The 12,107-nt window shown below is 31.1% G+C and overlaps 2 protein-coding genes across 2 annotated transcripts; both read right to left on the bottom strand.

Moving 5' to 3' along the window:
* Positions 1-2,186: 2,186 nt before the first annotated feature.
* Positions 2,187-4,904, bottom strand: LOC131613414 (heat shock cognate 70 kDa protein-like). Its single transcript, XM_058885087.1, has 2 exons — positions 4,685-4,904; positions 2,187-3,829 (listed from the first exon to the last, which is right to left on the bottom strand). The coding sequence occupies exons 1-2, from the start codon at positions 4,902-4,904 to the stop codon at positions 2,187-2,189; spliced, it is 1,863 nt and encodes a 620-aa protein (XP_058741070.1).
* Positions 4,905-9,745: 4,841 nt separating this feature from the next.
* Positions 9,746-11,371, bottom strand: LOC131611365 (heat shock 70 kDa protein 4-like). Its single transcript, XM_058883405.1, has one exon. The coding sequence runs from the start codon at positions 11,354-11,356 to the stop codon at positions 9,746-9,748; it is 1,611 nt and encodes a 536-aa protein (XP_058739388.1). The 5' UTR covers positions 11,357-11,371.
* Positions 11,372-12,107: the final 736 nt, after the last annotated feature.

Genomic DNA, 12,107 nt, shown 5'->3' with positions numbered 1-12,107 from the left:
CTAACACCCACGCTCACACCCGTTGAGTTCGGGTTTTTTCACCCAAACCCGCAACAAAATACATAAAATACATTATTTCTACAATTTTCCACAATATATTTTATATATTTATAAATATATATTTATATATATATATATATATATATATATATATATATATATATATATATATATATATATATATATATATATATATATATATATATATAGACTCTGTTTGGTAAGACATGTTTTCGAGCTTATAGCTTATGTCTTATGTCTTATAAGCTTATATGATAATTTAGACCCGTTTGGTAACGGTCTTTTCATCACGAACTTATAGCTTATTTTACTAGCTTATACTTTATTTTCCAAACGCTATTTCAAATAGCGTTTTATCTTATGTCTTATAACTTATTACTTTTTCTTCCTTTTTTATCCTTATTATTTTAATTAAAATCCATTTTTAACCCTTATAATTTATTTTAATTTAAAATAAAATAATTATATATTAAATATCTTTTATGTCATTTTACATTTATAAGTTAATTGAACCGCTAATTTTACCAAACACTTCAATGAGCTTATAAGCTATCAGTCTCAACCATCCGCTATAAGCTATAAGTCATCAGTCATCAGCCATCAATCATAAGCTATAAGCTATCAGCTAGCTTATCAGTCAACCGCTATTTTTACCAAACAGACCCATAAGCGGGTGTAATTTCGGATTTCGGGTGCGGGTTTCACACTACCCAAACCCGCACCCAAAATATCGGGTGGCACCCGAACCCGAACTCCAACCCAGTCAACTCGAGTTCGGGTGCGGGTGGACCCCGCGGATGCGGGCCTCGTGCCATCCCTATTTCTAACAACATAATGATATCTATATTTTATTATGCTCTACTTTATTCTCTTTTGCTCCATTTTATTTTGCTCTTTTAGCTTTAAAATATTCAAATATAATGATTGCATTCTACACCAATTAGAAGCTTCCCAACTCACATTTAATTATTTAAGGTTTTTATTCGCAATGTAGGAGTTTTTTTAGGTTTATAAATGAATTAAATTTGATTATATATATATATATATATATATATATATATATATTCCATGGTGCAAATGAAATTTATATTCTATTTTATACAAATTTTCTTGCAATCAACCTCTTTGCATCTGAAAAAATTAATGGTTATATTTAATTTCTTGTCTAATGTAAAAAATAGTACATTAAAAAAATAACAATAATAATAGCAAATATATTTAACGTAGTAAGAGTACGAGCTAAAAAAAAAGCATATGCAAAATATACTAAAGTAAACCCTAATAACTAAGTAATCAGATTACCAAAGACAGTGTTGATAGGGTTAGAGGAAGTTTGATTTTTGGCAACACAAGAAGGTGTTGTTTTGTTTCCTTGATCACTCTGAATGATTTCAACTCGATTGTTTTGATCTTGCGACACTCCAACACATGAGTAGGTGGCGCCAAGGTCAATTCCGATCGCAACTCCGTCGTATTTCTTAGCCATTCTCTATCAAATGAATGAAGTCAAAATGTTTGTAAATTTTGATTCAAAATTTGGAAGAGAGGCGTGTGTGTAGTGTAGTACTGGTACTAATTGTTATAAATATGTGGAATATGAAAGTATATAAGCTGAGAATGGGATTGATTGTAAAAAGAAAGTAAGAGGAGTGAAAAAGATAAGAGAGTGTTTGAGAAGAAAGAAATAGGTAAGAAATAGAATATTCATGGTGACTTTTCTACAATTAGTATAATAAAAATTACACTAATTATTGTTTCTCTTCTACTGATAATGATTATACTTGTATAGTTAGTTTAGACAATAGAAAGAGAATCTTTGAACAGTCAATTTTTTCAAGACTGCTAACGAAAAATATCAAAAATATGAAAGTTAAATTTTGTTGTTATATCATTTGCTGAGCACTGACATGAACATGTATAGGCAGTTTATCAGGAATGGAATATCTACTCAACCAAATGGATTAACCTGAAAGTATAGCTTTGGATGATTCCTATCAACAAACATTGAATGATATCTCAAATCATAATCTCATCATGTCGATCAAGAACACTCGTGTCAAAGATACAAAGAAACAAAATAAAAGCAGGTTCAAAATTAAAGACAGATACAAAGCAAATGAGCAAACAATTAGGAGAACTAATTAAAATCCAAACCACTTATTTTATCAACCTAGCCATTTTTTATTGTGCCCAAAAGCAGATTCAGATATGCTCTCAAGCTCCTTCAACATGTCCACAAACACATAGGTTTCTTCCTTCTTGTCACCATCAAGCAAATTTTCACATTTTGTTATAAGAGAAGTAATCTCATTTTCCCTTTCCGTGGGAAGCAAATAACTAACACTCTTATCCTTCATAACTTTTTTGACATTGTAAACATAATCATCCAAAGCATTTACTGCGCTAACTTTCTTCTTGAACTTCATGTCTTCAGCCTTGAAATCCTCAGCTTCTTGAATCATTCTCTTAATTTCAGCCGTTGATAGTCTTCCATTTTCATTAGTTATCATAATATCTTTCTTATTTCCAGAGGTTTCTTCCTCACATGACACATTCAAAATACCATCAGCATCTATTGCAAAACGTACTTTGACAGGAAGGCCTCGAGGTGCACGGGGAACTGAGATTTTAAAAAATCCCAACAAGTTGTTCTCACTCGCTATTAATCTCTCACCTTCATAAACTTCAGTCAAGACAGTGGTTTGGTTATCGTAACAAGTAACATACCTTTTTCTCTTCTTGACAGGAAAAGAAGTGTTCCTTGGAATCAAGATATCCATGATATCTCCTTTTACTGAAGTACCAAGGGAGAGAGGTATAACATCTCGCAGCGTCAAGTTCGGAACAGTCTTAATGCCTCCACTCAACAAAGCAGCCTGGACAGCAGCACCATACGCAACAGCCTCGTCAGGGTTGATGCTCTTAAAGATATCCTTTCCCTTGAAAAAGTTTTGCAATAGATTCTGCACTTTGGGAATCCTAGAAGAGCCCCCAACAAGTACAACATCGTCAATACTATTTTTGTCCATCTTTGCATCACTAAAACAATTCTTAACAGTCTCCACACATTTTTCAAAGAGGTCCATGTTGAGTTGCTCAAACTTGGCCCGGGTGATTGATGAACACAAGTCAGTACCCTGGCATATACCATCGATGTCAATTGTGGCCTCAGTGTCGTAAGAGAGTGCCCTTTTTGCCCTCTCGCAAGCAGTTCTCAGCTTCCTCAGGGCTTTTGAGTTTCCACTAATGTCAACTTTGTTTTTCCTCTTCAACTCATTCACAAAATGATTCACCATTCGATTATCAAAGTCCTCTCCTCCAAGGTGAGTATCTCCGGCAGTGGCCTTGACTTTAAAGACATTATTCTTCAAGGTAAGAAGAGACACATCAAAAGTTCCACCACCAAGATCAAAGATGAAAATATTTCTCTCCTGAACACAATTAGCTCTCTTTTGAAGTCCATATGCAAGGGCAGCAGCAGTTGGTTCATTGATTATCCTTATCACATTGAGGCCAGCAATGACAGCAGCATCTTTGGTGGCTCTTCGCTGTGAATCATTGAAATAAGCAGGTACAGTAATCACTGCATTTTTAACAGATGACTCCAAAAATATCCCTGCAATCTCCCGCATCTTTGAGAGAATCACAGATGATATTTCTTCAGCAAAAAAGTGTCTCTCTTCTCCTTTGAACGTCACAACAATCATGGGCTTATCATTAGCATCAGCTTTTACCTTGAATGGCCACAACAGAATATCATTTTGAACAACAGAATCACTATACTTCCTTCCAATCAACCTCTTTGAATCTGCAAAATTTAAATTACTGAAATAAAATGTTTTGTTCTAATGTAAGAACATCACAGCAAAAAATCTCAATTATAGTAATAACTAAAAGAGTTAAATATGGTTCTAAAGCTATGTTTGGATATCTTAATACAAAGGGAGTGGAATTGAGCATAATGAAACTGAGCAGACTAGAAACTTCTTTCCATTGTTTGGATATTTTAGGATGGAACAAAGTAATTTTCTCATTCCGTCCAAATCCGAAGGTAATGAAAATGATGGTAAGTGATGAAATGAAATATATGCCACTTCATTTTGTTCCACTCTATCCGATTTTATTCATTCCATCCTATACCACTCTACTCAACTTCATTGGTTTTATACCGTTTCGAAATTCCAAATCGTATTGAACCGTTAATTTTTCCCAAACCAAACCGTTAAGCTATTTTTAATATTTTTTTTTAAATTAAAAAACTTATATTTTTCATTTTCGGTCTCGGTTTGGTTTGGTTTCAGGTTTTTTTCTGAAACTGTTTGTGCAATATGGTTTGGTTCAATAACCAAACAGTTACCTAACGGTTTGGTTATTTTCGGTTCGGTGGTTTCGTTCGGTTCATGATTTTCTTAACAGCCCTATCCACCACATTCCATCAATATAAACTAAAACTAAAACTTTATAACAATATTGGGGGTACTCACTCTTCAATCCTACAAATTTCAAAAGCATTCCACTTTATAACTTTTAGGAACAAATAATGAGTTACAATTACAAAGGATAAAACCAAAACAAAAATGTAAACTTTACATGAAATATTAAGAATATATTTAACCCTAACTGAAAACTAAACAATGGTGAACAAGAAAAATAAACGGATTACCAAAGACAGTGTTGGTTGGGTTGGAGGAAGCTTGATTTTTGGCAGCATCACCGATCAATCTTTGTGTGTTGGTAAAAGCAACACAAGAAGGAGTGGTTTTGTTTCCTTGATCATTGTGTATGATTTCAACACGATCGTTTTGTTCGTGCCACACTCCAACACATGAGTACGTCGTGCCTAGGTCAATTCCGATAGCAACTCCCTTGTAGTTGTTGGCCATTCTCTATCAAATCAATGAAGTCTAACTGTTTGTAGAAAAGATTTTGATTCAAAATTAAAAAGAGAGTCGTGTGTGTAGTGTAGTATATAAGGTGAGGAGATGTAGTTGAAAGTGACAAGAGAGAAATAGGTGACAGAATGTATGCGAATAAAGAAATAGGTAAGAAATAAATAAATATTAGAGAAAAAAAAAAGAAAAAATGTATAAAATTTTGAAAAGATAAAGTTATATATATATATATATATATATATATATATATATATATATATATATATATATATATATATATATATATAGGGAATGTATCAAGTAGGAGGAGTTTTTAAATAAGAGATAAGAGGATTTAATGCTAACCATTAAATTAATCAAGAGAGAGAATTAAATTATTTATTAAAATATTAATATAATTATTATTTCTCTCTCTTGATTAATCCAATGGTTAGCATTGAATCCTCTTATCTCTTATTTAAAAACCCTCCTACTTGATACATTCCCTATATATATATATATATATATATATATATATATATATATATATATATATATATATATATATATATATATATATATATATATATATATATATATAAAAGCAAGATATTAATATAACGGAGAACTAAATGTTCTCAAAATCTGATTACACATAAAACGAGGTTAACTCGTCAATAAAAAAAAATTATAGACCAATTAAAATTACAAAAGAAATAACAAAGGATCTTTGTTAAATTCTCCTATAAAAGATCACTTTCAAGGATTTAATGTTCTAAACGAGTTATTCACATTTCAAACCTCATTACGAAAGCAAATTCCGTTCCTACTTAACCAAATAATCCACACTATCGCTAACCACACCACTCCTAATTTACCTTCTTTCACTTTCTTTTTTTAACAAAAAGAATATGAATCCATGAAACACGATAAACACTCTTTTTCCAAAATCCACCATGGCTTACCAATCCATATAGAAATCTCCCTCTGCACCGCCTCCACCGCCTTGCACTTCAAAAAAGAGTGATCCTGACTTTTTGGATCAATGCCGCAAAATACACACTTTATATTATCCAAAGACAATGTTATACCTCTAACCAAAAGTAAGTCCTTTAACGGAAGTCTATTCACAAAAAATCTTCATCCAAAAGCTTTGTAATTTTTAGGAACAAACAATGGGTTACAACGGCTAAAACCAAAACAAAAATGTAAACTTTACAGGAAATATTAAGAATATATTTAACCCTCATTGAAATCTAAACAATGTTGAACAAGAAAATAAACAGATTACCAAAGACAGTGTTGGTAAATTTAAAGAAATACCTCCGAATACACCTCTAAAAACAAAATGTGGTGCGTACTAGTGTGATACACGTTTTTGTTTTCAAAATATAATAAAAATGTAAAAAATAAAAATAAAACTGTTTTACCAATAGAGTTTAGAAAAAATATTTAGATAAAAAAACTTGTTTCAATTTACTCATTTATTTAAAAATGATATTTATCATTAAAAACATATATAAGTGAAATGATTAAATTATATCTTAAATTAAAAATAATTTTAAAAGAGATATTAAATCGGTTCTTATAATTTTTTTCATATATACAAATATTTGAATTAATTGTATAATTATTGCTATATATAAATATTTTAGTTTTGAAATTAATTATAGAAGTATTTGAATCAATAGTAAATATTTTTTTCGTCATCATTCAATATTAAAATCAATAACTTAATATCAGTATCATATGCGTGTACTATATCAGTACCTGTGTGTTTGCACAGGTACTAATGTGTTACACACATTTATTTTTAAGAGATAATAAATATGAAATAAATAAAAGATAAAATTGTTTAAGCAAAAGAATTTATTATTTTAAAAGGGAATAAATTGGTGCCTAAAATTTTTTCTGTATATAAAAATACTTTAATCAATAGTATTTTTTCCGTATTTGAATTTTTTTTTTGTTTTGACATTATTTTTGTTTTTCTTTAGTTATTGTCATTTATTAAAATAATACCGTTTAAAAATATTTAGATCAACAATATATTATTTTACGTTTATTTGTGTGAGAGAAAATATAATTATCCGTGTGTTCACATGGTATTGTTGTGCACGGATACTGGTGTGTTACGTGCAGTTGTTTTCAAATATGTAATAAAAATGTCAAAATTAAATGAAAAAGGACAAAATTGTTTAATCAAAATAGTTTTGAAAAAGATAATAAATCAGTTTTAATAATTTCTTTCATATATAAAAAAATTGAATCAACAGTATAATTATTCCTATATATAAATATTATTGTTTTGAAATTATTTATAATAATAAATTTAAATCAATAATAAACTTGTTTATGTTATTGTTAAATATTTAACTCAATAGCTTAATATCAATACAATATGGGCGTATCCTATAAGTATTCGAGTGTTTGCACGGACGACACTGATGTGTTACGCGCATCTGTTTTTAAAATATAATAATAATAATATAAAAATTAAAAACAAAATTGCTTTACAATTTTTTTTTAAAGAAAGATAAATTTTGATTTATATATGTATCATAAATACAATTTTCCCATTTATAAAAATATTTGAATAAATAATATATTTTGTTGTATTTAATATTATTTGTTCTCATTTAAAAATAAAATAAAATTCATTCATTAATTCAAAAATATAATTTGCTGTTAATAACATATATTAATGAAATGTTAACATCAATATTATATAGCTCAATTTTTCATATATTCTCTTAAAAAAATTATTGTACTTTAAATTAAAATTATTATAATTTTAAAATAAAAATATTATCAACATAAATAACATTAAAAAAAATACATTTTTCTAGTGTTTTGATGCATACATTATGGTGCGGGAGATAATTTCGAAATTGCATTTCCGAAATATTTCAAGACCAAATATTGAGATATTTGGGAAATGCATATCCGAAAACACCTTAAACTCGAAGATATATTTTTGAAAACACCTCTAAAAAACAATATATGGTGCATTCGAAAATATATCTCAAAATTTTAAGTATAAAAAAGGAATTTCAAAAGGAAGAAAAAGAAATTCTCATAAAATAAATATCATTTCTCTTTTTTTTTTTCTTCATGTTAGAGTAGATTAGAAATAGTAGGTGGGTCCATACAATTTTATTCTTTCTTTTCTATTCTTTAATAAATCAGTAATGAAACATTTTTTTTTAAGTTCTCTCTTTTCTACTTCATCTAAAACAAACACATGGCGGGTGAATGTGTAGGATTATATGTATCTTGATTCCCTAAAATAAATTTATATCTTTGCAAATAAATAAAAAGAGTCTCTACATTTTTTTATTTGGACGGAATGAAGTCTCCTCGTTGTTGTCCGTTCATATTTCGCGTGTATGAAAATTAGGTAAAAAAACGAAAAATTGTGTCAGTAATTTGGATTAAGATCTTCTCCATTTGTTTGTTTTTCCATTCTTTTTATTATTATAATTTTGTGTATAAAAAATTCACATATTTAAGATATGTGATATATAATTAATATTTATTTGATTTTATATACATAAAACTCTAAAAATATAGTAATGAAATTTTCAATTTCTTTTAAGAAACGGGAAGGATACTTACTCGACGAATATTTTGGTGTAATGAAATTTTTATTTCAAAGGGAAAAAACCTTTATATTACTAGTATTTTAGAAAAACCATTATATTACTAGTATTCAAAAAAATTATTATTAGGATAATTAGTTAAACTTAATTTATTTCTAAAACTTCTTTATCATGTTAAATATATGTTGGTAGACAAAGAAGCCTATCAACATCCATCATCAATTCATCATAGTATCATCTTGAGTTCGGAAGCTAAATTGACTAATATGTCTTTTAACAAAATCTTTTTAATTTTGTGGCTAATATGTCCAACTACAATGTTAGTGATTGCTCCACCTTTGATCTTGTCCTTATGTGGGCTTACAATGTTAACATGACAATTGTTGTGGGACAAAATATTTATGAAAACATTGTGGTGGTTTAGGAGATGATTCATAGCATGCTTCGAATGCATGGAAAGAAGGGATATTTTGCGACTAAAATTGATCTCACAAAAGTCTATGATATGTTAGATTTGGAGTTTATTGATAAGATTCTTCATGAAACAGGTATTCTTTCTGAATACTATTTTGAATATTATGATAGCTGCCATTACTAGTGTCAAGTCCAATTTTAAGTGGAATGGAAATAGAGCTAAATTTTTCCACAACCGAAGAGGATGGTACGAGCACGACGGCTTGGCAAGCTAAGTGGATTGATCAGACTTTTTGCATTGATGAGTTAGTATAAGTCATACCAAAGGAGCTCCATGATTTCAAAGTTAGTGATATTGTTGATAATAGAGGAAAATGGCATGACAAAGTATTGAACTGGTTTCCTAGAGAGCTATGTGAACTGATTGCATTTCTGCAGTGCTGCCACATTGTAGTGAACTGATATTGTTGATAATAGAGGAAAATGGCATGACAAAGTATTTGTTCTAGTTTCAGCAGTAACTTTGAATGCTAAAGTTATGGGAAGAGTTTGTACTATATGAATATTACCTATGACACTCAATTTCGAAAGTCGAAAGGTCAATCAGTAACACAAATTAAAATAACAGTAGTAGTTATGTCATTAATTTGTTTCTCTTTCGATCACAATCTCAAGTCTACTAACTCAAACAATAACAAGATAAACTTTTCAAGTCTAAAATTAAAAAGGAATAAGTACCAAACATGACATATTCAATCAAAATCTGTCATCTCAGAAGCAGAACAAGAAGCTCCCACATTATACATGAGGAAGCAAATCAAATAACATAAATTGTCATTAGGAATCTGAATCACTTTCATCATCAGAGTAACTTTTGTTGACCTTGTTCATAGCAGATTCAAAGACGCTCTCAAGCTCCTTCAAACAATCCACAAACTTAAACGTATCTTCCTGCTTGTTATCAGCAATCATACTTTTCCCCTTTATCATTGCAGAATTAATCTTCACTTTGTCAACAGGGTTGAGCTTGGAACTTACACAATCATCCTTCATTACTTTCTTCACGGTGTAGAGATAATCGTCCAAAGCATTTATTGCTTTAGCTTTCTTTTTGAACTTCATGTCTTGAGCCTTAAAATATTCAGCCTCTTGAATCATTCTCTCAATTTCTTCCCTTGACAGTCTTCCATTTTCATTTGTTATTGTAATTTCTTTCTTATTACCACTTGTTTTCTCCTCTACAGACACGTTTATTATTCCATCACCATCTATAGAGAAATATTGTTTGATAGGAATGCTACGTCGAGGAGCAGGAGGAAGAGAGAAACTAAACAAATCAAGTAAGTTGTTATCACTGGCTCTTACTCTCTCACCCTCGTACACCATAACCGTGACGCTGCATTGGTTATCTTCCAATGTACCGTATGTGTTTCTCTTTCTGACAGGAATGGAAGTATTCCTAGGAATCACAACATGCATGAGATCTCCTTCTACTGCTACACCAAGCGACAGCGGGGTAACATCTTGCAATACTATGCCTGGAACATTCTTAACACCATCACTCAATAAAGCAGCCTGGACAGCTGCACCGTAAGCAACAGCCTCGTCAGGGTTAATGCTCTTGCATAATTCTTTTCCTTTGAAAAAGTCCTGCAACAACTGTTTCACTTTAGGAATCCTAGAAGAGCCACCAACCAGAACAATGTCATCAACACTACTCTTGTCTATCTTAGCATCAACAAGACAGCTTTTAACAGTCTGCATACACTTTTCAAACAGGTCCATATTCAATTGCTCAAACTTGGCCCGAGTAATTGATGAACAGAAGTCAATTCCCTCATATATAGCATCTATGTCAATCGTGGCCTCAGTGTCGTATGAAAGTGTCCTTTTTGCCCTCTCACAGACAGTTCTCAATCTTCTCAGAGCTTTTGAGTTCCCCCTAATGTCAACTTTACTCTTCCTCTTAAACTCCTTCATAAAGTGATTCACCATTCGATTATCAAAGTCTTCTCCTCCAAGATGAGTATCTCCAGCAGTGGCCTTAACTTCAAAAACATTATTCTTAATAGTAAGGAGAGACACATCAAAAGTTCCACCACCAAGATCAAAGATGAAAATAGTTCTCTCTTCAACACAATTAGCTCTCTTTTGAAGGCCGTATGCAAGAGCAGCCGCAGTAGGTTCATCGATTATCCGTATTACATTGAGGCCAGCAATATTACCTGCATCTTTGGTGGCTCTTCGCTGTGAATCGTTAAAATAAGCAGGTACTGTAATCACTGCATTCTTGACAGGTGATTCCAAAAAAGCTCCTGCAATCTCTCGCATCTGTGTGAGAATCATAGCTGATAATTCCTCAGCAACAAGGTTCTTTTTCTCCCCCTTGTAGTTCACAAGGACCGTCGGTTTGCCATTATCCCCAGAAATGACCTTAAAGGGCCACATTAGAATATCATTTTGAACAACAGGATCGCTATATTTCCTTCCAATTAATCTCTTCGCATCTGAAAAAGTTAATGTTGATGTATAATTTGTTGTCTAATGTAAAAAGCCCCGAAAAAAATAACAATAATAATAGTAAATAAAAGAGTTTAATAAGCTTTTAGACTATGTTTGGATATTTCAAAATGAACTAGCAGAGCAAGCAGAATGAATTGGATGGAAGAGACTAAGGTCGTGGGGGGCCATTTGGAAGTCAAGAGGTTCAGGCTGACAATACTAAGAGCCATAGTGGTGGTCCGACAGAGGTCCGGTATAGGAGTTTCACTACAAGAAATCAACGAATTTGCATTTTGTCAGGTGTTATTCACCTTGAAAGAAAAAAAATAGTTGCAGGGTAATATTCACGCTACTAACTATTTAAAAAAAAACTTTTTAATGTTTTTTTACCTCGCAACTGAAGGTGGGAAATTCAAATTTTTTGAAAAGGAAATTTCAAGGTGAAAAACACTCTGCAACAGTTTTTTAAAAAAAAGGGGGAATTTACCCGGGTCATTTATTGAGGGGTTAGATGGCAGATGAATGTTCTGACTTGTTTAGAACTTGTGGGGTATATTTCACACTGCAACTTTCTTATTATGACACAACACTTGCGGGATGCAATCCACGCTGCTAATCTCAATGTTTCTTAAAGTTGTGGGGTGTATTTCACGCCGCAAATTTTCTATATATTTAGCCACTTCAACTTCTTTCCTCC

This window comes from Vicia villosa, linkage group LG6 (genome assembly GCF_029867415.1).
Source record: "Vicia villosa cultivar HV-30 ecotype Madison, WI linkage group LG6, Vvil1.0, whole genome shotgun sequence".
In the NCBI taxonomy this organism is placed as follows: domain Eukaryota; kingdom Viridiplantae; phylum Streptophyta; class Magnoliopsida; order Fabales; family Fabaceae; genus Vicia; species Vicia villosa.
The sequence above is the reverse complement of the archived record's forward strand: the minus strand, read 5'-3'. Positions and strand labels throughout refer to the sequence as shown.